General features: G+C 38.6%; 1 protein-coding gene across 2 annotated transcripts; it reads right to left on the bottom strand.

The window, feature by feature from the left end:
* Positions 1-722: 722 nt before the first annotated feature.
* Positions 723-27,612, bottom strand: PAXBP1 (PAX3 and PAX7 binding protein 1). Of its 2 annotated transcripts, none has more exons than XM_074601018.1 (18): positions 27,059-27,612; positions 25,232-25,360; positions 24,085-24,261; positions 22,680-22,775; positions 21,852-21,955; positions 20,779-20,999; positions 19,649-19,838; positions 14,757-14,880; positions 12,343-12,442; positions 11,777-11,892; positions 10,292-10,491; positions 8,061-8,205; positions 7,775-7,896; positions 6,956-7,032; positions 6,625-6,691; positions 4,885-5,031; positions 4,357-4,511; positions 723-2,238 (listed from the first exon to the last, which is right to left on the bottom strand). In XM_074601018.1, the coding sequence occupies exons 1-18, from the start codon at positions 27,513-27,515 to the stop codon at positions 2,121-2,123; spliced, it is 2,745 nt and encodes a 914-aa protein (XP_074457119.1). In that variant the 5' UTR covers positions 27,516-27,612; the 3' UTR covers positions 723-2,120. The 2 variants fall into 2 exon arrangements, with proteins under 2 accessions (XP_074457119.1, XP_074457109.1); XM_074601008.1 differs by having other exon boundaries at positions 22,554-22,775.
* Positions 27,613-27,844: the final 232 nt, after the last annotated feature.

The raw sequence follows: 27,844 nt of genomic DNA on the forward strand, positions 1-27,844 counted from the left end.
TATATACTGTTAGAAGAAAAGCAAAGTTGGAGATGGTAGCTGATGGTTTGAACCTACGGCTTTTCTCCTCCCTGAACTCCAGCCAGGGAGAGAGTGAGGGAATGACTCATCACAAGCATCCTTCCCAGTGAGGCAGCAGGGAGCGTGAATAAACATGATTTCCAAAACCAAGTCCAGTTACTGTTGTTTTATTAGCCCAGCCCAGCCCCACCACAGGGAGACCGGCTGTACAGCAGAGCAAGGCTGAAGCGGGCTGTCAGAGCCGATGGATTACTGTTGACCAGCTTTTGTGAAGGGGCCACCTTTTTTGATAGAGGCACCTGTCAAAGGTGGCACCTGACAGAGGCACGCCAATAGAGAATAGTTGTTTCCAACCTGTTTCCTGCATTCTCTAACTTTATTACCCCCAAGTGTTTGAAAAATTTCGTAATTGAAAATCCAAACTCTGACACCTCCTGGTCAAGTACTTTCCTTATTTTCCAGTGTTGAAACCTTTGAATCTGCCACCTTGCGGCTTCAGTATTAGATGGCAGTCAAAATTCTGGATGTAGAAAAACCGTTGAAAAGCTTTGCCATTTGAGGTAGTGATTCTGAACGAATTCGACAGTACACAATGCACACTTACGTTAATATATTGAAATAGAGTCAACCAGCACACCTATCATTTCCTTTAGGAATTCCTTCCTAAAGGAATAAAGTTTACCAAGTTGCACTGCAACAGCTCCTTGACAGACCAGTTTATTGAAACAATTTTTAAAAGCAGATATTTCTGAATACTCCATCAATCCCAACAGTTCGGAAAAACAATTGTTCAGTGTCCAAATGAAGTGTGCATGTTACAAATTGTACATTTTTTATATACTCATCTATACCACATGACATGAGCATAACATACAATGATTTCCAATGTTACTCAGTATGCCAATTTATTGCTGCAGTTCCCCCCAAAAGTAGAGCACACCTGGAAATAGCTCTCAATCCAAGGCTATTACGGCTGTTCTCACGCCTTGGACCCTAAGATCAAGTCGCTAGTGTTTCAATGTAAATCACCAGATATTTAAAGCGTTTTCTTTTAATTTTAGATGTAAATAAAATGCTCTTTTGCAAGACTATTCTTAGACGGTATTTAGTGGGAAGTGTAACATCTCAATATTAACTACAATATAAATACTTCAAATCATAGGATACAAAATTTTCTTCACCTTCATTTTCCTTGACATCTTTAGCCATACCAATCAGAAGAAACGGGTTCTATGTATGAAGTTACAAAAAGAAAAAAGAGAAAAAAGAAAAAAACAGTGAATTTAACCAACTTCTGCAAGGAACGAGGGTCCAGAGTTCACGGGTAAACTCTTACTCCTACAAAATGAAAGGTGTTTGGGGCTCAGGAAGTGCTGTCATGTATACTTGTGCAATAATCACAAGTTCTCATTGTATGCCTGTATTAAAAATAAAAATAAAATTAAGCATTGATTTGTGTTTTCCTTTCTGTTTTAGGAACAGTCTTAAGAGTTCCATATTCTGAAGGCAAATAATTTTCTAGCTATTCCAATCTGAGTGCAGCAGAGCTGCTTTTTAAAGGTCAGGTTCCATTTGAAAATCTCTCTATTCTTTAGCTCAAATGATACTCACATATTTAAATGTTTTGCCAGCCCTTTTGACCAATAATATGATCATTTTATTGTCAAAATAAGTATTTTTTAGCAAATGAAAAGCTTATTCCAACAGTACAAGATCTCTATATCCAGTGTGAAAGCAACATGGTGGTATAAATATACGCATACGTTGTATTACACATAATATATTATACACATTCCAGTTAACCATGGAACAATTAACAGGAGTAGATGACTACTAATCATGGGTACAAAGTATTTTTGTAAACAAGATTTTGAGAAACTTTAAGGAAAATCTGATTTCTGGAAATATGACAATCTTGGGATTCTGTTTTTGTTTTCAAAGCAGTCAATTTTTTTTTTTTCTTTTAAGGATGCTGTATATAAGAATGCACTTTGTATTAAAACAAAGATCAATACTTTACAGTTTAAGAAACTTTACATATGTACATAAATTACACATCAGGAATGGTTTTAAAGCTCAAAATGACTTGTCGGAAAAGTCTATTTTCCTTCTATTAAAATCTTTAACTCTTTTACGTTGTGATCATTCGCAACTGTCACAGCATGATCCAGTGCTCGGATACTTGCTAGAAGCTTTATGATCTGCTTTATATGCTCCCTAGAAACGAGAAAGGAGAAGTCAGTGCAGGAACGGAACACTTACGTGCACGTATTAATATTTCAACAGAAGACTACATTATGAATCCATATAGCAAATCAGTTTCAGATAATTTCACGTCATCTTCTCTCCTCCACTTGCTTAGTCTGATAAAACAAGTTGGTTATCAGCTTTGTAGTGAAATTGAAAAATTTATTTTGGGAGTAGGAATTAATCATACATTATGGTTTAATACTAGATGCGGTATAATCTCAAGAAAAAGTCTTGGATGACTTACGGTACTGTGCAATGAGTCACAGCTCTCTTGGTAACTAATGTGTAAGCCAAGAAGAAAAATAAAATCAAGGCAGCAAGTATGCTTTAATGCATGCCTTAAAAAGGTATAAGGCTTGCCACCAATGAATTGCATTACAATTCAGGTCAATCTAGGAAGCTTAGAGTGAACAAACTGCTAGGAGACTGTACTTCCTCAGCCATCCGGAACAATTTTCGTATCTTGCTAGGAGGATGGACATGAAATTTAGACCAATCTCACAAAAAATACCAGAAGTTCAAGATTAATCTTAAAAATGAACCTAGCTGATACATAAAAAAGCATCCAACATTTGAAAAACTAGCACCAACAGACATAGGTAAAGATACACTTCCCTCTCAGCAGAAATTAACGCATTTTTGTTTCAAACAACTGTACCAGGTTTCATATGAAAAGACATGGCATTCTTCAGTTATAAAGAGTAGTATTTCTGCTGCAGACTTATTTTATCTGCTTAATGGGGGCAATGGATCTTTTTAAATGCTGGGAAAAAGCAGGAGGACAGAAGACAGAAATTAAATTAGAACTCACTATGAAAAAAAAGGATTAATTGGATGGTTCTTTTCCAATACAAAGTTTTACCAGGTTATCATTTCATCTGGTAAAGAAAGTTCTTTCAAATTTAGAAACAGGCTACTAAAAGAGAGAAAGTTTGATCTCTACTGGATTCTCTCTCAACTCCTTCATTTCAATTCCAGCATCATGCTGAGCTAGGCGTTTTGGTTTCAGAGAAGTAACGTCTACTTTGAATGTGGATCATGGGGAAATTTAAATTGGTATGTGACATTGCTATTATACTTTGGACACAAAGTTCTGAGCCATAACCTGAGAGTGGATAAAAAGTTGTTTAGCACAACCCAGCGTGGCACAAAGCCTGGTGTTCTCTTAAAATGAGATGATTCATATCCCACAGTCAAAAGTGACTCTAAAGACAGGAAAGTGTCTAACAACCAACATGGTAAATGTAAAAAATATTGATACCAGAAAAGAACCCAAAACTCTTAACCGAGATTTTTCTGCTATGGTTTAAAGGAAATTTCTGTCTCTGTTTTTCAGTGCTATGCATAAGATCAAAAAGAGAGAAGGATCTAATCCCCTGGAGAGGCTCAATAATTGAAGAGTAACTCAACAATGGCTCAAGCAAGTTCAACTATCAAGAATGACTAATGCCGGCAGCAAGGGTTCGCCTTTCCAAGTTTCAGGTTTGCTGGAACAACTGAACTATTGACCTGGAAATCTCTCCTTCTTATGCAACAGCACAGGAGTAAACAATCTTCCGGTCTTGTTATATTCCCCTGTATGAGTGCAACATTTTGGTTAAGTTTATCATTGCTTAAAATGATGCGCCCATAGCACTGCAGGTTACTTGGCCAGCAGTAACATTTATGCATCTAATCCAAACTTTTAACTATGCAGGTTAGCAGATACAAGTAAAATGACTCTTCGATCTAGGGGAAAACAGGTTCATCTAGTCGGTTGTGTAAATAAAGCTAGAACTTTTGTACTGTATACAAAAGCACAATTTGTAATTTAGAAGTCATTATGCAGGAATTTGCCACAGGCTCACAAGGTGGAACAGTCCAAATCCAGTAACAACAAAATTTGCCGGAATCGGGGCCACTAAGCAGTAGCGCAAAATGCATTGCAAATGTTGAAGATTTCCAGCAGTTGCTGTTTTCAGACACCTTAAAAAATCTCCCCATACCATAGTATTTTTTGGAGATATTTACCTATGTTTGCATGCATGAGCAAAATAACACAAAGCACAAGAATTGCAGTGCAAGAATTGCATTAACTCCAGTTACCTTGCATTTCTCTTCTCTACGTCAGAGCAACCAATGCTGTTTCTATAAATTGTATCAGCCAGATGAACAAGGTATCTACAGAAGTTTTCTAATTGAGAAATCGTCTTGTCTCCTTTTAGATTAGCGAACCACTGTTTAGGAAAGCAAGCAATTACCTAGACATAACAGGAAAAAGAAAGTTAAACAAAACGTAACAAAATTTTAAAAGTTATCTAACATGATTTGCACAGTCTGCCAGGGAAGATTGCAGTGACAAGGTCCAACTGAGTGAAACTGTGGGCAAAGAGATCCAAAATTCAAGCAGTAAAACACTGAAACCTACACCATACCTAAACTATCTATAGGTATGAGCCAGAGAAGCTCCTTTCTTTAGTTTGCGTATTAAAAAAAGAAATCTAATTTTTTTCACTGACATTACAATATTGATATATCAAAGCCAAGATTTTATAGGTAACCTCAAGTTTTAACTACATTTTTCCTTAACTCACAAATTTCATGTGATTTTAAATAATGTTTGATTTTACTTACACTTTGAGCTTTCTTAATGCTGTCCTCTCCATACTCAGAGTTTTGAAAAGCCATAAGAATATATCTATTTAGCAGACCATCTATTGACAGCTCCTGGAGAGTTTTATTTGAAAGGATTCCATACCACTGGAGAAAGTTTCCTAATAACTGAAAATACAACACAGGGAAAATAAGTATTTAAAAGTCTACTGAAACCAGGAAGTTCATCAAACACTCTACAGCCTCTTCAAATGCAACAGCATGGCCAAGGTAAGCAGTGGAAATATGCCTTCTATTAGTTTCAAAACTATTCAGAATCCATGAAGTACCAGCTTAGTGTGTTACGAATTCTCGTACAACCACCCCCACCACAACTTTGCTCATGTTTTGCACAAGAAATCAGAAAAAAGAATTAAAGTTTTAAGCCGGCTTGTTCTCAGAATTTGATGTCAATGTCAAGCCAAGTCAGACCTGGCATATGCCACACAGGGACAAACTCACAGCCCGCTTGTCAATGAAATCCCCAGCTACGCTGTCAGCATACCCTTGTTTCCAAGGCACGGTGACACAAGAGACACAGAGAGTGTCACGGGGGAGTGCTGGCTAAGCCAGCAGTACAGTTGTTATTCCCCACCAGCGTATGGCCTGTGGGGAATTGCTGCCACCCTCGTACAAATGAACGCAGCCAGCAGCCTACTGTTGAGGCAGACCATCAGGAAACAGTAAACGAGGGCCTGCCTCCCAGCTTCTATTTCTGCTCGTCTGTGATGCTATAACTGACTCACTAGCGCAAGAGAGCTGTATTTTTAATGCTTCCCTAAAATAAAACAGTGGTAACAGCATGCATAGCTCTAAACTGCCCAGGCTCTTACAGATACTGGCAGAAGCAGGCAATCTCGCTTTTAAAAGAGACACAAGCCCTAAACAAGCAATCTGTTTCACTTTTAACAACAGTAGTTTAATAAACGAGCTTTGTGCATTTTTTGCTCTAGACAGCATGTAAGACGTTGACTTTTATTTCAAAGTGAAAGGATTCAGTGCCAAGTATTTTAAGTAAGTGAAGTGATTGCAAACCTATTCAGAATACAGTCTCCCTCACTGCTGCAATTTAAATAAAAAATTCCAGATAAGAGTTCTGTTTGCACGATCATGGAGATCAGCAGCCCAATTGACGTGGGTCTCATACTTTACTTTCCTGTTTAGTTGGGAGTTAGTTTTCTTCATAGCCTTTTACTGGAAATAAACTACATCACTCATAGCTTCTCAGACCATTGCAAACTCTACATGGCACACTCCACACCGAGAGATTTTTTCTGTCACGCTCTTTATCGTTTCAATTAAACTAAGATTACAAATGCTCTTATACTTTACAAATAGCAGTGAGCTTTCCGAAAGGGGCCAAGTTATTTTCATGAAGATTCTCACACTACATGTATTAAAAAAACCACCACAAAACAAGCTCCTTCATTCCACATAAATGAAATAAAAGAATCGTATTTTATTCTGACAAGAACAATGACATTAAAAAATACAGATTGAGTATGCTAAGTAAACCCACAATGCCCAAGTTAAAATGATGGTGCTTTCACTTGGCCATCTTTTGAAGAGGGCACAGTGCATTATCAAAGACTAAGAATCCTAATTTAAAGTTCTTTCAACTAAAGTTAAAGCAATTTCCATGTAATTTTTCACAAATGTGAAGAAGATTTTATTGCTACACTGTCTAGACCAAAGTTTTACCGGATGTATTTACTGACTTACCTTAACAGAGGACCAAAACTGACGTTGGAAAAACAAATATGGACCAGAGTTCTTGTTTTCTAAGATGCTGGAAAGTAAGAGATTTCTTTAATGAGCAACCAAGACCACCTCTGTCTGGAGTTTGCTGGCTTCCTCCTTCCCACACACAGTTCATTTTTATAAATATTCCCTTCCATCCTGCACGTGTCTGCTCAATCCTCACAGCATGCTAATGAAAGATCTCCTGTATCCAGCCAGTGAACAATACTGGGAAAAAACCCCCCGTCAACTACGGACAGAAGACACCAACTTGCTAATAAAGGTCTAACACCATGGTTGAAAGCAAACTTACTTTTTTGGGTATAAGGGCATGAATACATCATCATCTAGCGTTCTCCTCATTCTGAGCAATAATGCCTTTAAAAGCATCTGAAACGGAAAAATTTTGTTTTGAAAAGTGTCCAAAACACTGATTAGTACTTAACCACTCAGAAATTGATTTTCAAAGCAACAAAGAACATCTGTGACCCTAATAGTAAAAGGCATACATACTCCAGTACACATATAAATAAAGTCTTGAAGGAGACTTAATTAACAGAGCTGAAATTTGATACTTTCAATAAAAACTGAAGGCAATGGAATTACTTCATCGTTAAGCTTAGCTACACAATTAGCTACTGTGAAGTCAGGGCTTTTGTCACTTTTAATATTCTAACTTCCCCATACACATGCACTTTGGCCTATCTCCCATTATTCTAAAGGCAAGGCATACATTGCATTAGCTTCGGCACCTGAACTCATGACATCCCTATTGACAGAAGGTAAGTAAAACAATCACATTTCAAGGCAATGCATTTGAAAAGGTTACAAAGATCTAAAAAAGAAAAGCCTGAATATTTGTAGCTGACCCTTAAAGCAAAACTGCAGACCAACAAGTCTTAGTACATTTGGGAACTCTTTATCTCTAGCACCTATTTTGGGGACACTTCACTGAGTTCCTCCTCCTAATTTATCACTGTACTTGACTCTGTAACTAGCTGCAGAGCATCAAATAATTGTTAAATTCTCTTTCTTGCTCCTCACTAAGCATGTTGTGTTCTCCAATGTAGTGTATTAAAAACATTCACATTCCTTAACTTATCCAAGATAAATTTAAGAACAAACAACTTACTTGTGTATTTTTGTTCTCTGCATTTACCACCGAAGGATATCCATCTACTAATTTCTGTACAATTGCTACCATTCTAGATGTTTGTGTTGTAGAAAAAGGATCCCATATATTTTCAGAAATCACTGTTAAGAGATTAAAGAATTACTCCACTTTCCAAATACTCAAATACAGGTACTAAGTAGTCAGACAGTAATTCACAAAACAGTAAAATCTGAAAGCACAAGCAAGCACCAGCTTCCACACACACATACACACCTTTTCCCCCCTTTTCTTTCTAAGGCTATACCTGTTAATTTAGGAAGAACAACTCTCTCTACAATGGTAGGTAATAGTGAAATATCAGCATCATCTTTCACTTGCTCCTGTTCTTCACAGCCATAAAACAGCAATGATTCAAACCACAACATAGTCTCAAAATCTCGACACTTGCCCTAATAAAAAAAGAATTGAGGTTAGATTCCTAAACAAAGATTTGAAGTCAACACACTTAAAAAAAAGCATTATATAAGCAAGCGTGATACACTCACAAACCAGAACAAAACTACTTTAAAGCAGTCTACCAAGTGTGCTAAGCAGGCAGGGTAAGCATCAATTGAGCACAATAACAACTCAAAAATCTAGTCCTTTTTGTCTATGTGTCAGGTACTCAGCCGCACTGGAAATAATAAAAACCCAATATATCGTGACTCGAGACCAAATAGTCTCTTAACCTCGCTCAAGGATAGGCAAGTTACTTCACCTCCTGCTTTGGCTCCCCTACTTCTGAAGCAGTGATATACTACTTCCTTCAGAAACACAGGCAAGCTTGATTCCTGAGAAATGGAGAAAATGTTCTGCCTCTTTGCCTGGACACTACTAATCCTGCCATCACAGTTGGATTAGTGTATATATGGACAACTCAACCCAACTAAAACCTGGGAGAGGATGGGGAACAAGGTCAATTTTCCATAAATCAGCCAAATGAACCAATGTATTCTACAACCACACAATCACTAGATCTAATGAAAGCGAAAATGATGCTTTTTTTGGCAGCTGTTGCCCTACGGATTTTTAACTTCTTATCACACCTAAGCCAAATAAAACCCCACAGATTAGGGTCAAAGTGAGAAGTATAGTTCATTTGTGCTGCATAATAAAAAAATCAAGTTTTCTGGATGAAGAAATCTCCTTTTACGAATGCTTTATAAGCATTCTGTTAAGTTAGAAAAATTAACAGGACCAGTAACACAAAGTAGTGAAAAAGATTAGATTTGAGAATTCTGTACCATGTCTCCAACTAATCTGAGTTTTGTTTTGCCAGCCTGGGAACTCACATAGAAACAGCATGGGGAAAGGGAGAATTTACAAAAACAGTTTTAAATTTATTGAGGACAGCTTTCATAAATTTTCCATCATTTATTCAAATTTAATACTCTGAATGCCCTCCAGAGCTTGACTCTTCCTTCCCTTCCTCTGCAATCAGAGCAGAGGCAACAGAAGATCTCCTTTGACAAATATCCTCTTAGTAGTCAATAAAAAAAAACCACTTCTGAAAAATGGAGAGATTCAGTCATTTCTGAGACAGGCTGACACATCTGCAGAACGTGCTGTAGCTTAGCTAAGTTTTGAAATGGGAGAAGACAGTCTGCTTTATTAGCCTAGTTTCCTAAAAAAACAAGCTTATGCAATTGCACTTACTCCGTGCCTTGACCCACTCCCATTCCCCAGTAAAAGCCAACATGGCAGAAAAAAAAGCTAACTTCCTATCAGTACCGTGAAAATAAGCACCTGACTGCAGCAGAAACACCTTCCAAGAGCTTTCACTGGTACGAAGAACAGTGGGAGTCAAAAGCTACCTGAACTGTTTGTCCTGCTGGCTACTCGTGTCAGCACACATATGCAGCCTGGACAATGAACATGTGCCAGGAATACTGGGCTGCAACAACGCTGTCCTGCTTTTCCCATGTTCCCTACCTAGAAACTGGGCAATGAGTACTATGAGGAAGACTTGGAAATCGACAACCAGAGTTCTACAGGGTACGAAGGCGTGGGTGAGAGAAAGATATATAATGCAGAGACATAGGTTGTAAATCAAAATAAAAACAAGCTTCTTAGCTCCACTTCTGAAGAAACAACATCTCTAGAATCACAATTTTCTCTTATGTATTTTAAAACCTAAATGTGTTATTTAAGAAGCTGTTTGGCCTTTTGGTCTACTAATCACGATTTTCTCTTATGTATTTTAAAACCTAAATGCATGATTTAAGAAGCTGTTTGACTTTTTGGTCTACACCACCCATGAGAAGGTACTGGCATGGGCTGAATTGAACTTCAGCCTGCTGACAACACAGAGGACAACAGTCCAGACTCCTGCACAGAAAAGCTTCACTCCAATAGAGGTGCCCATTTTAAACTTCATACCTAGAATACGCATTAATGAGAAGCATACATCAAAGGCGCAATTCACTTTGCTCTGCAGAAGTGCAAAAGAATTACTATGCAGAAGCTTACATAGAAGATACTTGCACAGGACCTTACCTCCAAAGGAGTCCAGATAAGCAGCTGAAGTCTGATCAAAGGGTTAAACAGCTTTGGTAAACAGAGACCAATATAAGCATCTTTATAAGAAGCAAAATACTTTGAGCGCCAAGCTTCAAACTGTGACTTAATACAATCAATTGAGTAAAAGCTTTCCAGAACATCTTCAAAAACTTTGCTGGATTCTTTCAATATACGATCTGGTGGGGGAGGAAAATAGTAGTAAATTAATCACCCGTAATACCTCTTTCAAGAGGGACTTTGATGCTCACTGGCCTAAGCTAACTCCTATGAACACAACCAAAAAAGCATCACCTTTAAAAGTTCTCTTACTTCTGCCTCAAATATATGAAGCAATAAAAAACATGAGTACTCTCTAATATACTGTTTTATCATAGGTCTTGCTTTAAACATTTCATACAATGATTTTCAGTTACCAGACATTGGACTGGTGATGAATTGGGCCGTACTCATAAAGGTAAGAGAATACTGCGGATCTAACTTCAAAGCTGACTTTGCTCTGCATGGGAGTTTGGAACAGCTGATCTCCGGGTCCCTTCCAAGCCAAATTATTTTGCAACTGTGCTCAACCAAGTGCAAGTACAGAAGGGCATCTCAAATCAGCCATACGAATCTGCCTTTCAGACAGAGCGGGTTCTGGCAGACACCATACTAAACTGCTGAACATAACATGCTGTTAGCACCGGGCAACCGCTACAATCCCTCAGCACCTTCCTTAGGTTTTTTTTGTATTTACAGTACCAATATTCTATGCAGTCCAAAACTTCTCTCTATATTATTTTCCTTTCATCTTTTCTACTTCCCAGGATTAGTTTCATTTTAATCAGTCTTTTTTGCCACAGCCACAGTTTTAAATGTTCAGTTACAGCAGTAACCTGCACACAACTAACATAACTAGTACACACAGCAGGTAGCGACAGAGCTGATGGAACATGAGATTATGTCATATAAACATATGACTTTTCACACTGGGGTCAAGAAGAGATGCTACAAATAAAGTTAGCAGGTCTAAACTGCATCCCTCTGTTCCATATAGCTCACTGCTGATTCCGGACTAACATGAGAGCTACGAATGATTAAAAAAAAAAAAAGCTTTAGAAATTCTATGCTTACTCAGAAACTGCTGAAACTCCTACAAAACGCTTTTGTACACATAAAAGTGCCAAGTTACAAAGAGCAATTCAGCCACACTGAATTTTTAATCTAAATCATTTAACTTCGCAAAGTTAGCAAAATAATGTTTGAATTAAACTAAAAAAAGTCTCACTAAGGTGGGGTATTTAGTTTGCTGCAAGCTGCACAACAGGTTGGCGTAAGAGACATTGATGATCCATCAAGGAACAGTTTCTAAACTTTCTCCAAAATACGATCAAATATACAGACAGGGCTGCACTTGGATCAATTTTTTTTTTTCTGCCAAATGTTCTATATTTTGTTACATAAAGCTTCAGTAGCTTTTCTAACCTCGCTCCATGTTGAAGTTTGTAATATCCGTTGAAGTTTCCTCATCATCGCTGGAAAGGCCTTCAAGGTGATCTGCCATCTTCCCAGTTTGCTCTCTTGCTTGTCTACGACGAGCTCTGAAAACAATCGGCAGTATAAAAACAGCTATTACTTCCCCCTACCCCGCCACCCAGCCAAAAAAAGAACTGCCTAAGCTTGTCGTGATTTTTAAAGTAAGGAAATCCAGGTTGAAAAAAAACTTCCACTATGTCACAACCTCAAACAATCCACTATATCGCTGCCTCAAACAATGGAAGAAAGAGAAACCAGCAGAGACGGAATGGATTTGCTATGCTTTCTTTTAGTGATGTTTACATCAGTATCGCGTAATGGTGCCTTGTTTTGTACACTTGCACGCTGAGTTGGGATATATAAGAATACTCCTGCCCAGCGTACCAGCTAAAGTGTTTTCTTTCCTCTGCAGGAAAGGAGCAACCACTGCTACTTACGTTAGTACATCACACAGGACAACTGTATTCTGCAAGCAGGCAAAGACTCCTAATGGACAAGAAATCTCAGTACTCTACCTTCTAGCTTCTCTTTCTGCAGTCCGACGCTTTACTTGCTCTTGATAGATCACTCTGTCTCGTCCAAAAGATTCAAGATTTGGTGCCATCAGTGCTTTATCTGTAAAATTACATTGAAGAAAATTAAAATGCTTATCTAAGATTTATATAAACGTGTTGTAGGCAGTTTCGTAAGAGCCTTTTACCTACTTTAAACTAAGTGTAATTTGAACTAGAAAGTCGAAGTTTTCAAAAAGATGCACCCAGAAGCCTGAATTTACAGGTGTAGAGGTTAAAAGAGGAAGTAGAGGAGTCTGGAAAAATCTCCACTTAAACATCAAATAGTTTTCACAATACTTCTCTCTTGTCCCTCTCACAACAGTGTCCAACTGTATAAAAGTCAACAGCTTTAATAGAAATTGCTTGAATTGAATGTTTCCAGACAAAAAGTGCTCCTTATATAAACACGTTCACCATTATCTTTTGAAAAGAAAATGAACAGAAAGAAAGGCAGAGAAGAGTGACCGGAGCAGGAATATATGATATTTCAGAGTTCTAGTCATAGTGCTTTCTAAGTTTCTATGCTCTAGATTGTCTAAAGTTTAAAACGCATCAAAATCTACAGGAAAATAAATCAGCTCCCCTTCTTTTTTTAAGTTGTGATTCATTATAGATGTTCCCGATTATAGAAAACACCACAGCTAACCAGTGAAGCTGACCAGCCACCAGCAGGCAGACCCAAGAATGTTTCCAGTTCATCTCTTTCAGGTAAATTTTTTAAAAGTGGACTGAATGTTAGCCAGCGCTCAAGTCCACCCACTAAAATATAAACACGGAAGATTCAACAAAAGCCTACCTAAATTTTGGAAGTAAATTTACATGATCTAACTAAAACTTTTTACAAATCCATCAATGAAAAAATTAATGATGTTCTATGTCAGTATTCCAATTCTATATCAGAACTACCAAGAGCCTTAACATACAGATGATGCCATCATTTATCCAATTTTTTAAAATGTTACTCAAAGCTGAGCTACTTGTCTATATGTAGAAATTAAGTAAAAGTTGTCAGACAAATTCATCCCTTTAGTGTTCTGAAATGGTGGGAAGAAAAGCAGATTGTCTACGCCTGCAACACACACCAAATCAAAGGCTGGCATCAGTTCCTAGTTTCTGTGACAATTTGAGGGACAGAACTGAACTATTTCTAGACAGAGTGAAATTCACCCTTAAGACTCCCAGATACTAAATAAGATCTCTTTAAAACCCAGCTTTGACAATGACAACTATTCCCATCTCACCATTAAACTCCAGTCTAAAAGATTCCAATTTAAGCTTCTTTTAGGAAATATGTTTCTAGTACACTAGGTTTCTAGTTCTCATAACAGCATTTTTATGGTAAAACTGTAAGGCCTACATGTGATGTCTGGGGCTCGAAATAAAGTCCTGAAGGGAGCATGTATGCTAAACACACTGTAAAGGGATGGCCAACTCTGATGTCCTAATGCTTTATCACACTCAGTAAGTTCTATCTAATGGTATTAATAAAACTTCATCTCTGAACACACTGTGACAGAATAGGAAATGGCTTTTATTATAGGATTTTAGGTCAGCAATAGAACAGACAAGACAGCCATTTTTAAAAATGGGAAGCTCTCCGAAGTAGAAGGACAACTGCTATTAATAAGATAATTTACCCATTGTAACATGCTGAATAAAGCCTCCTCCAAGGAACGTATACTTCCGTCCAAGTTAACATTTGTACTTTTGTAGAGTTTTACATACTGAAGAGTAATCACCAGAAGAAAACTCTTCAACGAGAATCCCCCATCCACACACTCACAGTAAGCAGCAGGTATTTTAACTGGCTAATTTTAATCTTTATTTCATATAGGGTCACTTTGTATTAGTCTGAATTTTAACAATGGCATCAGCCTCTTCCAGTTCCTTAGCTTTACCAGTTAAGGGTCTGAAATGAAATATGTATGCTGCCTACAAATTAAAGCATTAGACAGAAGTCAACTCTAGCCCAGTGCTTCAAAGCTTTGTACAGAGTTAACTGTAGATGTTATAGGAAATTTATAGATTCAAGGAGGTTAAAAACAAAAAAAAGAAAAAAGTCCTGACATAAGAGGAAAATTGGGAGTCACATACTACCACTACTACCACTGCCACCGTGTGTACATTTTCAGTGCTAGGAAAGAGAAAATATAGTTAAGAGCAACAGAAGAGAGAGATGAAGTCATGAGTTAGAGTGGCTTTGAGTTTAAAACAAAATAGATTAGAGAGCTTTTAATCTAAACTTCCTTCTACCAATCTCAAGAGTAAGGATAAACTTTAAGACAGTCATACTTTAAACATTTACATTTAAATTAAGCCATACTAAGTAAACAAGGTTGTTTAATGAATAATAAAAACCTTCAAGATGGACTGACTTGAATGGCTTGAAAACTCCGAAGATTCATCTTTAATATCATCTTGTCGTCTTTGGACAAGGCGGGAAGCTCGCTGTTTGTACAGCTGGTGCATTGCGGATTCAAGCTCGTTAATCAGAGGCACCTGCAAAAATATAACACACTACGTAATATCAAATTCTTCAGGTGCTTAGTTTCTGGGGTACCATACTATTCCGAAGCATAATTCTGTCATTCTACTTCTAGCACCACAAACTGTTTCCTTTTACCCATTTGTTTCATTTTGACCAGTACATATTTCAACTTGAAGAAGCAGCATGCATTTAACAACGTTGACAGCTTTCAACTGTAGCAATAGCATTCTGAAAATAACTTCTGTTGATTGAATGAGTCTACTCAGTAAGACAACCATTTTAGAGCGTGAAATGTTATTTCAAGTACTCTTCTCTACCAAGTGTGTTACATATTGTGTTACAGTGCTTAGAATTCACAGACCTCGCTGTTTCCTCCCTATTTTTAAACAAGAACATAGTAGTACTCTACATTTCATTGAGAAAATAACCTGACTGTATACAGTGAAAAAACAAAGCGTGAACCTAACCTCATGAAGCCAGCAGGTATTGTTTTGCTATAACTCTTATTAACATATGCTGAAATATTATTACTGAAATGCAATAAAACAGTGCATAAGCACGTTATGCCAACAACTCTAGACTATCATTAGAATTAAAATTGTACAATATATGTAAGTTATGCATTAAATATAACCTTTGAACAATACAGACTTAAGTTGGATCAGACCTGCCACTATTTTTTTTTTTGTAAAGTGGATGAAATTTTCAGTGGCAACTATAACAAAAATAGATGATATTGTAACAGCTATGAATTTCCTGACATTAAAGAGCTCACTAATTCACTGCTCACTTTAAAGTTAAAATTAGATTATTATAAATATTCAAATGCAAACCAGAACTTTTCACAATGTCTTAATTTGGAAAGGCAAGTCCTTTTGGTATAAACACTTAAGCCATAACCTCCTTACCTCCGAGACATATGCTTAGTCCACAGTCTTCCAGCCTTTTAGCTCAAATATTTCACTGCTGCCTACCGTCCAGGATTAAGGGTTTTTTCAAAACAAAAGATAAAATCAGAGCTTGTTTCCTGATGTAATTTAGAATGTGACTCAGCAGCTATTAAAGAATCTCCTCCAGTACAATATAAGATCATGAGATTATAGCTAACGGGCCATTTCAGCTATCTGAAAATGACACACAGATAGATGGTCTTCAAGGTTCCTTCCAACTCTAACCATTCTATGAATCTATGAGATATTAAAAGGAAAGACATACTAACTCTTTGTGGTATAAACTGGGCTACAGGGATTAAAATGAAAGCAACTCTGCACCAACTCAAAATATGAACAACTTTCTTTTGGAGAAAACAGAGTAGCGAGAAATAGGAGGAAGGAATATCCCAGCGCTGGAAGTGTATATTTCGAATTTAAAACAATCTTGAAAACAGAAATAATAACTAAAAGATACTAGTTTTACTGCAGTTTACCATATAAAATATAGCTTCTTCTCTTAAGTTTGTAAAGGGAATTCTAAAATTGAAAACTTAAATGAAAATTTTTTAAAGCATCCATAGAGGTTCTTCCTGTAATTGTCACGATTAAAAAAAAAAAACAGCTATGTATTCAGATACATGAATTCACTCAAAATATTTCCTATTTAAAACACAAGAGACTTGAAGCCATTATTCTTCTATAATCAATACTGTGGTTCATGAATGACTAACAAATTCACTGACTACTATAAAGTTACAGTTCATTTATTGTGTTTTGTTTAGTCAATACCTTATATTCAATGTTTTGGGTTTTTTTTTTCCTTCGCTTTCACTGTGAACAGTGTAAGAGGAAAAGTGGAAAGCTCTCTGAACATTTAGATGACATGGATAATTTTAACCTACAGTCCTCCTCTCTGACACACACAGTGCATTTTGATAATTCGCTTTTGCAGGTAAAAATAACAGTTCACCTAACTGTGCTGTCAAAGATAGGCTTGGAACAATTTAATCTTTCTGTATCCCTTGCATATTCCTACATTCAAATTGTACAGACATCGTTACTACTTTCTAGCCTTCTCAGAAGGCATAATTTTTACAGTAATTACTTGTGATGGATGTCATACAAGCACCTTCCACTCTATTGGTTTTATCATTTATGGGGGGCAAAAAAAAAATCATAGAGAATTTCTCATTTCTATTGCATGTTTCTAAAATTTGCATAATAGCTGCCTTATTATACTCTCCACTGCACCATACCAATAGGTAGAGTGCTTCTAACACTACAAACAAAATGATTTTGCGTGATTGGGGGTCGCAAAGGGTTGAGCATGGTGAATAGGTGCAGAAGTAAGATGGTAGGGGGAAGAGAGCCTAATTCATTATGGTATTTTCTGGTCTCCAAAACTAAGACAATAGACATACAAGAAAACTCTAGGGAATGGATTCTTTTGGAGTGGACAAGTGCTTCTTCAACAAACCACTTTCTCATGCAGATCAGTACCAATGTGAGTTTGACTAATAACCATGACTAGTCCTAATAAAATAAAGAGAAAGCATCAAAGCATCCTATTTGAAAGGATAGCGAGGGACCTAGCTTTATACATATTTACGACATGTCTTCATATATGTATGTGTGTGCACATATATATACGCACACAATATTGTTATTACACATACGGATACACATTTTATATGCTTACGTATATTGTAACAACTATGTACATTATATATTATAAAGACACACACATTTTAAATACAAAATACTCAGGGCCAAAGGTTCTAGAAAAAAGCTGAAAGTAATTTATATCTACATTCAAAAAATAAGAAGAATTTACTGTCCTGCTGCATTTCCTTATTTCATGTAAATAAAAACTGATACTGATTTTATTGCTTTATTTTGTTTGCTCCCCCATCTCCTTTTTACAAAACCATGTGGTGTCCTGTGGACTGCTGTTTTTGAACTTGATAGTACTTTGATAGTACAGATTATCTGGCCAAAGAACTGAGGATTATATAGGACATCATAATAAATGTAATGCTCCTGTTAAAGTGATCATGTCACCTCCTAATTTTGCAACTCGTTGTACATACAGGTACTGCAGCAGCCTCCAACTGAAAACAGCAAAACTGTGAATGCCCTTAAGAAGCATGAGATGATAAAAACCACATCTTAAAAGTTCAATGGACTGTAATGGCAGGTGGAGTATGGGAAGGGTGGGAAGGAGAAGGAAGGTATCAAGGTGTAGAATCCTTAAAAGACCAACTACCAGGAAAGCAAAGGTATATTGTAAGAAAGCAACTTTAACAAGGCTGTTTGGTAAATTATCAGCGGCTAATTTGCTGTATAACAGCTGGAATTGATTTATTTACTAGTATAGCTAGATAGGTCAATAACCTTCCTATGAACTGAACTCATTACACTGTTAGTTAACAGGAAACTCTCCTAGTTTATACAAAATCTGGGAGACTATAGGACCTGATTTATACTCAGAAAGGTACATTCTAGAACAATTCACTTAAAGAACATATTTGAACAAGACAGCATGGCCTATCAAAGAGAACCTCCAGACATGGCTTATAGTTATCACAAAAAGAAATTTAACAAGAGGTGTTTTGAATGCTAAATAGAGATACAGGTATTTAATTTGTCTTCTGAAATACAGATTTATCACAGAGAAAGAATGTAAAAAGTTATCTTCAAGTAAGAATTTAGGCATCTGGGCAACCAGCACAGACAGCACTGCAAAGGAAAGTACCTTTACTACCCCTCAATAGCTAACACCAATACAGACTCAGGAATATTGCTTCTTCAGTAAACAACATCTATTGTAAATAATCAATTAGCTGTGTGAATTAACTGGTCCACACTTCCTGGGTTTGCTGACGACACAATTATTCTCCCACTTACAGGACTGAAGATGGGACTCTCCCAATATCACTAATGCTGAACAATTAATGTCTAACCGATTAGCAACCAGAATGCTTTAATATTTCTCCCCCACACCTAGCAAGCTAGGTAAGCAATAGCTTCAAATAGTCAACTAATTCTGCCAGCTAATGTACTAAGAAGATACTATACTATTGTATTAAAGTCAGAAGACACTGAAGAAATAGCCGATGTACTGCTAACTGAATTTTATAGCTCCTTTGTGTGTTATATATGTATCTATCTATATCTCTAAATAACTATATTTACAACAAATTAAGTAATTAAAGCATAATTAATAACATAAGAAAGAAAGACTGAGTTTTCAACTTAGACATACACGTAAGTACCACATTACATGAAAGAAGTATATTTTTAAGTTTGTGTGTCTTCAGACAGCTACACTAGTTTTAAAACTTTCCTCCTTCGGTCACTAGAACAATACCAAATATGTGAAACTGCCTGGCAGGAGGAAGTTTACCCTCAGACAAAATACAAGTCTCTGTTACTGTGTTCACAAAGCATTCCAGAAACTAGCAATGTTGTAATTCAGCCCTTATTTTTGTTAACCTGATATCCAACACAAGTAAAAAGCAGCATCTGAGTAAAGCTGAAATGCCAGAGTATCTACCAAAATCCTAAAGACATATAATCTAAAAGTGTTTTTAGGTGATCTAAAGTCAGTGATCTCTTACACTGTGAAACAGAGGTTTTTGATAACCAACTTAAGATGATGAAGTTATCTTTTCAACCTTCGAATAACCAAACCTTTAGAAGAATATGTTCTCAGGGGACTTTTTTCGGAAACAGAGGGAGGGGAGATGTGGTGTCTGGCATGTACTAGGAGTCCCTATTTTTCTTTTCTTTTTTTTTTTTTTTTTTTTTTTTTTTTTAAAAAAGATGAACATGTTTGCATCCTTACCTTTTCACTGAAACACTCAAGCAAGTCTTGGACATACCCTCGCATTTCTTGCAAAAACTTATACTGTTCACCAATACCCCCAGAAGACCCTTCTAATCTTTCAATTGCCTTGGTAGAGTCCTCTCGGCTTTGCTGATGTTTCTCATATTGCTGCCGATTAGCTTTGTGCAATTCTTTCATAGAGTCCAACCTGAAGGGCAACGGATAAATAGCAAATTTATATCCAAAAGTCTATGTATTTCAGACTGTTGAGAAATTATACAGACAGTGCAAGTACCAAGTCTATATATGGGAAATACTGCAAAGACATATTCTCTAACTTTCATTTGACGGTTTCTCCCCTCTCTACGTAAACAGCAAGGCTAATGGTTTAAATTAATTTGCTAGACTACGGTGAGTGCATTGCGTTGGCCACTCCTACTGATTTTTACAGGAGCTGATAGCACTTAGAATAGTACAAGGCTGGCCCTAAAACAAAACTGGGAGGAAGGGTTTCGGTGGGGGCAGGGTGGGGAAACTATAGTTTATACAAAGCAGTCTTATTCCTCTACTAACTTGATTCACTGTCAAAGGCTGTAACCCTACAAGGGGCATACAAACCAATTTTGAAGACATGTAAAGTGCAAGTTGTTCATTACAAATGATTTCTCACTGCAATTGGGTTATTCATTCAGTAGGACCTTTTGCGTACCTGACAAGCAGATTACAGTGTTTAAAGCAAAAAAACCCTATATAAACTAAAATTCTTTATCTACTGAAGGGGGAAAAAAATCTGATTCACAGTTTAAATTAATGCGACTTGACAAGCTAAACACCTCACTGGCCTTTCAATTCTTGACTATAAGACTATGCAGTGTCCAGAAGACGCAACTCAGACCTGTCTTCAACAAGATCAATGGCCTCATATTTAAAGCTTCACTTCCAGAGAAGCAATCCAAGGAGATTTTTCGAACAAAGTGTCAATGTCATCTTCACTTTGAGCTTTTTTTGTTTGCCTTTTTTTTTTTGATGTGCCAGTCAGTACTTTTCCAGCGATGAAACTCTGTGTTTGCTCACCGAGACTAAAAGACGCCTGAGGAACAGAAAGCTAGGGAACAGGTCTTTAAGTCTAAAAAGATGGTCTGTCCTACCTGTCTTTAAGCTGTTTCTTTACCAAATCAATAGTAACAGGAGTCATCTCATTACTGGGAGTTTTGAAAGGAACTGTATTATCTGTTTTTTGAGACTTGGTTTCTGATGATCCATATGCAGCGTAAGTGTATGGAATGCCATATGATGAACCATAAGATAGTGTCTGGTAAGTGTTCTGGTAGTACAGATTATTCACTTCAGCAGGCTGACTTGGTTGAACCTATAGGAAGAGAAAATGCAATTGTACTATATTAGACTTTAAAGAAAGGAGAAACTTATTCTCTTTCACATCTCAAATGTTATAAAGTGAAAAATGTAGGCAGGTATATTTACAAAATGTAATTATCAAGTGGACTTAAGTGTAGAACTCCCAACACCTTAGGTGGAAGAAACAAATTCCCTCAGAAGCACTTTCTTAAATGGACAAACTCTTAGTATCATTATGATTTTAAATATTTATTCTTATAACAGTTATTAAATGACAATTTTAACCAGCCTATAGCTCCTACGATAACCAAGTGTTTGTGACTACACTAAATTGTGCTAAGACTATTAAATAGAATTTCATGGGTTCTTAGAGTCAGTGTGATTTTGCTGAAATGTTTTTTTTAAAAAAACCAACGAACTATCCTCTTCAACTGACTGGCAACTTCACTACGAATGCACAGACAACACATGGTACAACCTGCTACAAATTCAAACTCCATGCTGCAACACAAGATACAGAAACAGCCAAGAAACACACATTGTTTACACAGACTCTACAAACCCAATGATAAACAACAACAGAGGTCTCTTCAAAGTGGCATTATTTTAGCTCTGTTTTAGGCTGCAAATAAATGCTGGTTAACACCACCACAAACAATCAGTATCTACCCAGAATAGAGAGACGAATGAAACGGATACCACTGGATACTTAAAATCTGACCTCTCATTTCTATTTAAAGACTATCAGAAGTTACATGCTGAACTTCTCAGATGAAACAGCCTTCTGTAAACTATTCAAGTTTGTAATAGATATAGCCAATATAAGCAGAAACAAACCAGAAAGAGTTCACAACAAAATACATGCCTGAGGTATGTTGATTCCTTTCCGTATCTGTTCTTGCTCCCATCTACTGAGTTCTTCATCTTGCTCCCCTGCCACCAGTGCTTCATCATCGCTTCCCTCAATACCTTAATATGAGTAAAACAGACAAGCAACAAAAAGGAGAAGATAATGTATTCATAGTAAGAGGCTGAGAGACCACGCTTCAGTGGGAACATCTCAGTGCATCCTCCTTTCCTCTTCATAAGGAATTAAGGACGCTAGCCTGTGAATTATTATCACAGAGGTTCCACTTAAAAATCCAATGGGTAAATTTGCAACTAACTGCTGGAAAAACCCTCTAATGTTGAAATCCTATATATATAACTAATTGCCCTTTTCCAAAAGGTTATTTTACCTGCTTGTCAGCAAGAAACCAAAGAACTAATGTTTTTCTTTTCATAACTATGTACTTCCTCAAAAACAAAGTACAGGAACAATAGTAATTGATCCTTCATGAAGTTTCTATCAGATTCGGTTGAGTTGTGTGCTTCCAAGCACAGGAACATAGTTTGTGCTCAAAATTTTATACACAGATTCCACCATGCAGTACTTTTCCTTAGAAATGGAATATAACTCCATATTCATGCCTGTTTAAAAAATGTGTTGTTTAAAAATGGTGAATGGGAGCACTTGCAGTGAAAACAGTGTGAACGTTTATCAGCTGTCTTTCTAAAAAGGTTTTACCTATTTCCTCAGCAATCTTTTGCCTTTGGGATTTTTCCTTCACTGCAAAAACTATCCTCCTCTTCTCGTCATCATCTTCATCATCACTGGCATCATTTTCATCTTCTCGAACAAGGCGGCCTTTACCTGGTTCACTGTCAACGGGGGTAAAGTCTCCAAGTTCACGAGCCATTTGACGCTTTTTCCTAGCGGCATGAATAAAAGCAGCATCTGGAATTTCTCCTAGAGATAGATGTTTGCACTGTTAAACAACCACTTCAACAATACAGGTATTATGACTTATTACTCATCGCTGCCACCCTACCAAACCATCTTTGCAAATAGAAAAAAACATGAGAGGAAAAAAAAATCCATACTCACAGAAACATTTGCAAGCAACTTATCAGCTACACATGTAAACTTTCTGACCAAAAAGCCTCAAAGTTGGGATCCTTCCCAAAATGTCTGGCTCCGCTTCCAACAACTCACGTGCCATAAGAGCAGGAGCCTGACATTCCTATGGGAAATATTCATAAAGAAGAGGAAGCCCTTTACAGAGCTGACTACTGTAAAGGGAGGGAGAAAACTAGGTTCTTGACTGTGTCACTTCCTGTCCTGATATCAATCTCAACTCTTTTTTGTTCCCTCAAAATAAGAACACTGGCCATTTTGACAGGGATGACAGCTCAGAGATGAAGAGCACACCAAATCGGACAAAGCTAATATGAGAAAACTGTACAATCAAGGGGAGACAAGAAAAGCAGACCTAATTAAAAAATCTAAAATCCCTAGCACAAAATTAATGCAACTTAAATAAGTCATATAAAGAATGGTCCAGCAAAATCAATTTTTGAAACGTAAATAATTTTTATCACTGCTTTGATTAGGCGTGGTTCAATTTATACTTGACATGAGATACTCTATTCAAGGCAGCAATATCTTTGGAGATGCAATAACGTACATATCTCACCATTTTGCAATTAACCCTAAAAAGAAAAATGATTTGGGAGTCAACTAAGAAATTCTTTTTCCCTTGAAATATGTCCAAGTCTGCGGACCCAGGACATCCATCTTCTATTTGGAGAGCAGGCTACCACAAGTTAGCTAACAACTGATAAACTAGTTTCAAAAATACTTTCTCAGACTGAATTGTTTGGCTTCGGGGCCCGACTAGAACCTCATTAGACAAAATGAAACAGGAAAAACATCTGAGATACCTTGCAGACCTGTAATTGAGAAATTCTAGCTAAAGACAGAATTTTAATTGAAAGCAGTTAAAATTAACATAAAGTCACTTTTTCCAAACCTAAATTTTCTTACAGTTTGTCATCACTTTGAGAGATAAATTCTTGCTTTTGACATCAAGATGAAGCATTCTGTAGTAAAACATTTTCTTGTAAAATTCAACAGCCCTGGCAAACAGCAGTTTCCTGAATTGTCAGATGCTGGATATACTGCTGGAAAATGTTTCCTAATCTCTCAAATACATTAGTCTGCTGTAATTGCTGCATAAAGCATTTGTTAGCATATCAGATGTATTACAATAACCAACCTGGGCGGAGAACATTCAGTGATGACAGAGCACTTGAAAAAGCCCCCCCAGCTTTTGGTTTTTCTTCTTCCTTCTCACTTTCAACTTCCATTTCTTCTTCACCATGCTCACTGTTCGCAGTCCCATCTTCTTGGCCTATATCCTTAATCTGTCCTGTCTTTTCTAGTGGTGGTTCGACTGGTAAGACAACAAAGCCCACATTTTACTCTTTTTATAAAGATCACTCGGAAATATTTTTTTAAGGTAAAAGTAAAAATGCCCCATACCACTGCATAGGCAACTTAAAGATTCTAATAAGATAGAATTTGTGGGTTTTTTAAATGCAGACAAAGCCTTTTTAAAATCTTTAAGATTTTTAAAAGACTAATTTAATTAACTTAAGGGCAATTTTCTGCATGGGACCACGTTCAACTCTCATGCACTTCAGCTATACCATTGCAATCTCTCAGCTTGTGCTCATAGCTTTGTAGGTTATTACACAAAAACCTAACTGGAAAAGGAATCATTACACTTTGAATGAAGCAATGAGCTTCCCAAAAACCAACAGCAGAAGTAGAATGAAACTGAAATTCCAGGCTCTATTCCAAGCTCTAGAGTACTGTACGTCGTTAAAAGATCCTTCTGCTCCAACGCTTTCGTCCTGTCATCTTAATCATCAAGTCTGCTCTAAGGTCCAAGTCCTGAAACAGGCAGCTATTGAATAACACTTAATAACAAAGAACACCACACTGCTCACCCCCAAAATCTTCCTTTTCAAGAAGATGCATTACAAAGACACATCCTGTCAGATAAGCACCAGACACAGTTCTAAACTAATTTAATTCGTTCCTAATTCAATAGGAAGAAACTCATCTGACATAAACAGCTGAAACACAGAAACTACTGAGGTCTACTGACAACCGAATACGTCTCTGAGAAGTTTCATCCTTCTACATTCACTTTCACATGACAGAGAATCAAAGAACTCTCTACTAGCTTCAGAACGGCATTTGTGAGGTTCAAATGAACATATTTAATGGATACTTGACTTCAGTTCTAAATGCTAAATCCTCTAAAAAGACTAACAATTAATTTTGAAAACAACTAGTTTGCATTTAAAACACTTAATCTTTGCCATTACAAAAGTTACTGTTAGTTTTGCAGTTACCATCTGTTGGAGAATTGACCTCTGTTCTAACTTTTGATTTTTCAAGATCTTCTTTGTATTCTTTCTTCAATTGTTTTACAATCTTTTTGCTGTAACTTGATTTCTTCACTTTAAAAACTTCTTCGGTTTCTTTAAAAGAGAAGTTGGGAAACATTTCATTAGACCTGCCAAGAAGTATACTTACCTATTAAATCTCTTAATTTTGTACCTAGAATTTAACACTAACAACATAACTTAATTCAACTTTACATTTCAACTGTTGCAACAAAACCAGTCCCATAGGCTTTCATGTGGATTCATGTCTATCTTGGTTTTTGCACTCATTTTCAAGCGTATTCATCCCACTCACAGCAGGGTCGCAGAAAAACAAAGCAGAAGTTACACAAAAACGTACCCACATGGCCTGATCTTATTTGACTGTAGTAATTTTTTTTTTTAACAAGCAAACAAAGGAAAACCACCCGATCCTTCACTGTGACTATGCATTTGGAAGAAAACAACAAGAAGCCCCAATGTTTTGGGTCAACAGTCTTTTCACAGCCACACGTATACACAACTGGTTTTGACTGTATTACCAGTTCAAATGCCTGCAGCACTACAACCTACCAAAAGCTGTGCAATAAGTTAAAGAACTAAACAGCACAGAAAAAAAATAAAATCAAAGTTTGATGTAGGAAATGCACAAGTGTTTGGGGTTTTTTGTTGTTGTTTGTTTAAGTCTTTAGTGTAATTCCATGTTTCTGGTATTTCTGTCAAGATTTCAAATCACTAGTCTTAGAATCCAAATTCCAGTGATTACAAGAGAATTCCTTCTAAGACAATTCAAAATACATACTAATTCTCCTGCTGACAAAAGATAACACAAAAATAAGCTCCTCATTTTGTTCACCCTAAACTTCTAGGATGCAGTGAACTCTGGAGTTTGAGGAGTGTTTTTTCATCATTTTTAATACATAATAACTATTATTCATAATTAGATTATCTGAGTGTGAATGGACCAATTAATGAGTCCTGGATTAATTCTGCTGGAGTCCAGCAGAACTATTATCTGAAACACTGCACAAACGCACTATGCCATTTTCCCAAAAGCTGAGGCCCAGAAACCTCTCAACCACTTTTTCCGCTATTTGTGAAGCTTCATCTAATAAACCTTGTGGATGGCCAGATGAACTAACTCTGAAAAAAAAAAAACAACCCCAAACCACCAGTAGCTTCACATGGAGTTTGCTAGGACAACAGGCAGTCCAACGTCACCTGTGAACACCAGCCACCTCAGATGAAGGCAAATTCCACGCAAAGCCACAGGGAAGATGCCCCTCGACCAGCACAGCGGGTTCTGGGGGGTATCAGGGGGGCTGCACAGGGGCTGGGCCCGGTGCCTCACAGACCCTGGTCAGGCTGAAGCCTGCGCTCTGACCCAGCCGCAGCCAGGGCGACACGGGTGGAAGAGCCGGGCACCAGCAACGCAGAGGCAGAAATCTACCCCGTTAAACCGGAATGAAACCCGCGGGACACCACCCCCCGCTGCCGGGAGCACCCGAAGGAGCCGGGTCGGGCCCAGGGACCAAGGCGGCTGCCGATGGGGCGTTCCCTGCCCGTGTCCCCTCTCACCGCCCCGGTCTCTAACGCGACCCATCACCCTCATGCCACACCGGGCAAACCGACTGCCTTAAAACAAAAAAATAAAGCAAGGCTCCCGGCTCTCTTCGGGACGACAGGCAGAGGCCCGGTCCAGGCCCACAGGCTCCCGGTCCCTCCCAGCCCTGCAGGCAGCGAGGCGAAGGCAGTCCCGTCCCCGCCGTGTCCCCCCCCCCGTCTTCTCCTCACCCTCCTCCTCGTCCTGGAAGCTGAGCAGGCTGGCCCGCGGCACCTCTTTGTTCTCCCGCGGCCGCTTCTTCTCCTTGGGCCGCCCGGCCGCCGGCAGCCCGTTGCCCTGCTGCTGCTGCGGCGCCGGCGGCGGGGGGGGCAGGAGGGCGGTCGCCGGCAGAGCCCCCAGGCCTGCCCTGTCGCCTCCCACCAAGCCCAGCCCTAAGCCCAGAGCCGCGCCGTAGCCGGCGGCGCAGGCGAAGGCAGCGGGGCTGCCGGGCAGGGCGAGGGGCACGCAGCCGGCGGGCAGCGGCAGGAGCCCGGAGCCCGCCGCCAGCGCCATGGAGGCCTCGCCGGGCCCTTCCCCCCCGGCCGCCGGCGCCGCCGGCTCCTGAGGAGGCTCTTCGTCCCGCTCCTCGTCCTCCTCCTCCGAGTCGTTCCGCTTCCGTACGTTCACCCTCCGCGCCTTGCGGAACATCCCGCCAACGGACACAGACAACGAAAACAACCAGCCGTCGCGCCGCGCCGCTCCGGCCCCGGCGCCGCCCGCTCCCGCCAGCCCGCGCCGCGGCCCAGGCCCGGCTCCCCGAGCATGATCGCCGCCGCGCCCGCCGCCACAGCGCCCCCTACCGCCGCCCGCCCGCCGCCGCCCACCCGCCAACAGCGAGCGGCCGCCCGACCATAGAGAGGCGGCGGGGGCGGGGGATAGAGAGTGCGCGGCGGGGAGCGTAGAGAGCCAGGGCTAGAGCGGCCCGCCGCGCCGCCCGCCTCCCCCTCCCCTTCCTTTCCCAGCGGCCGCCGCTGCCG

Source organism: Larus michahellis, chromosome 1 (genome assembly GCF_964199755.1).
Source record: "Larus michahellis chromosome 1, bLarMic1.1, whole genome shotgun sequence".
NCBI lineage: Eukaryota > Metazoa > Chordata > Aves > Charadriiformes > Laridae > Larus > Larus michahellis.

Coding starts and splice junctions, on each gene's coding strand:
- PAXBP1 (XM_074601008.1), bottom strand. CDS start 27,515: ATGTTCCGCAAGGCGCGGAGGGTGAACGTACGGAAGCGGAACGACTCG. Junction 21,956..22,553: donor AAAGATTGCTGAGGAAATAG/GTAAAACCTTTT, acceptor ACTCATATTAAG/GTATTGAGGGAAGCGATGAT. Junction 2,239..4,356: donor GTAGAGAAGAGAAATGCAAG/GTAACTGGAGTT, acceptor TCTCGTTTCTAG/GGAGCATATAAAGCAGATCA.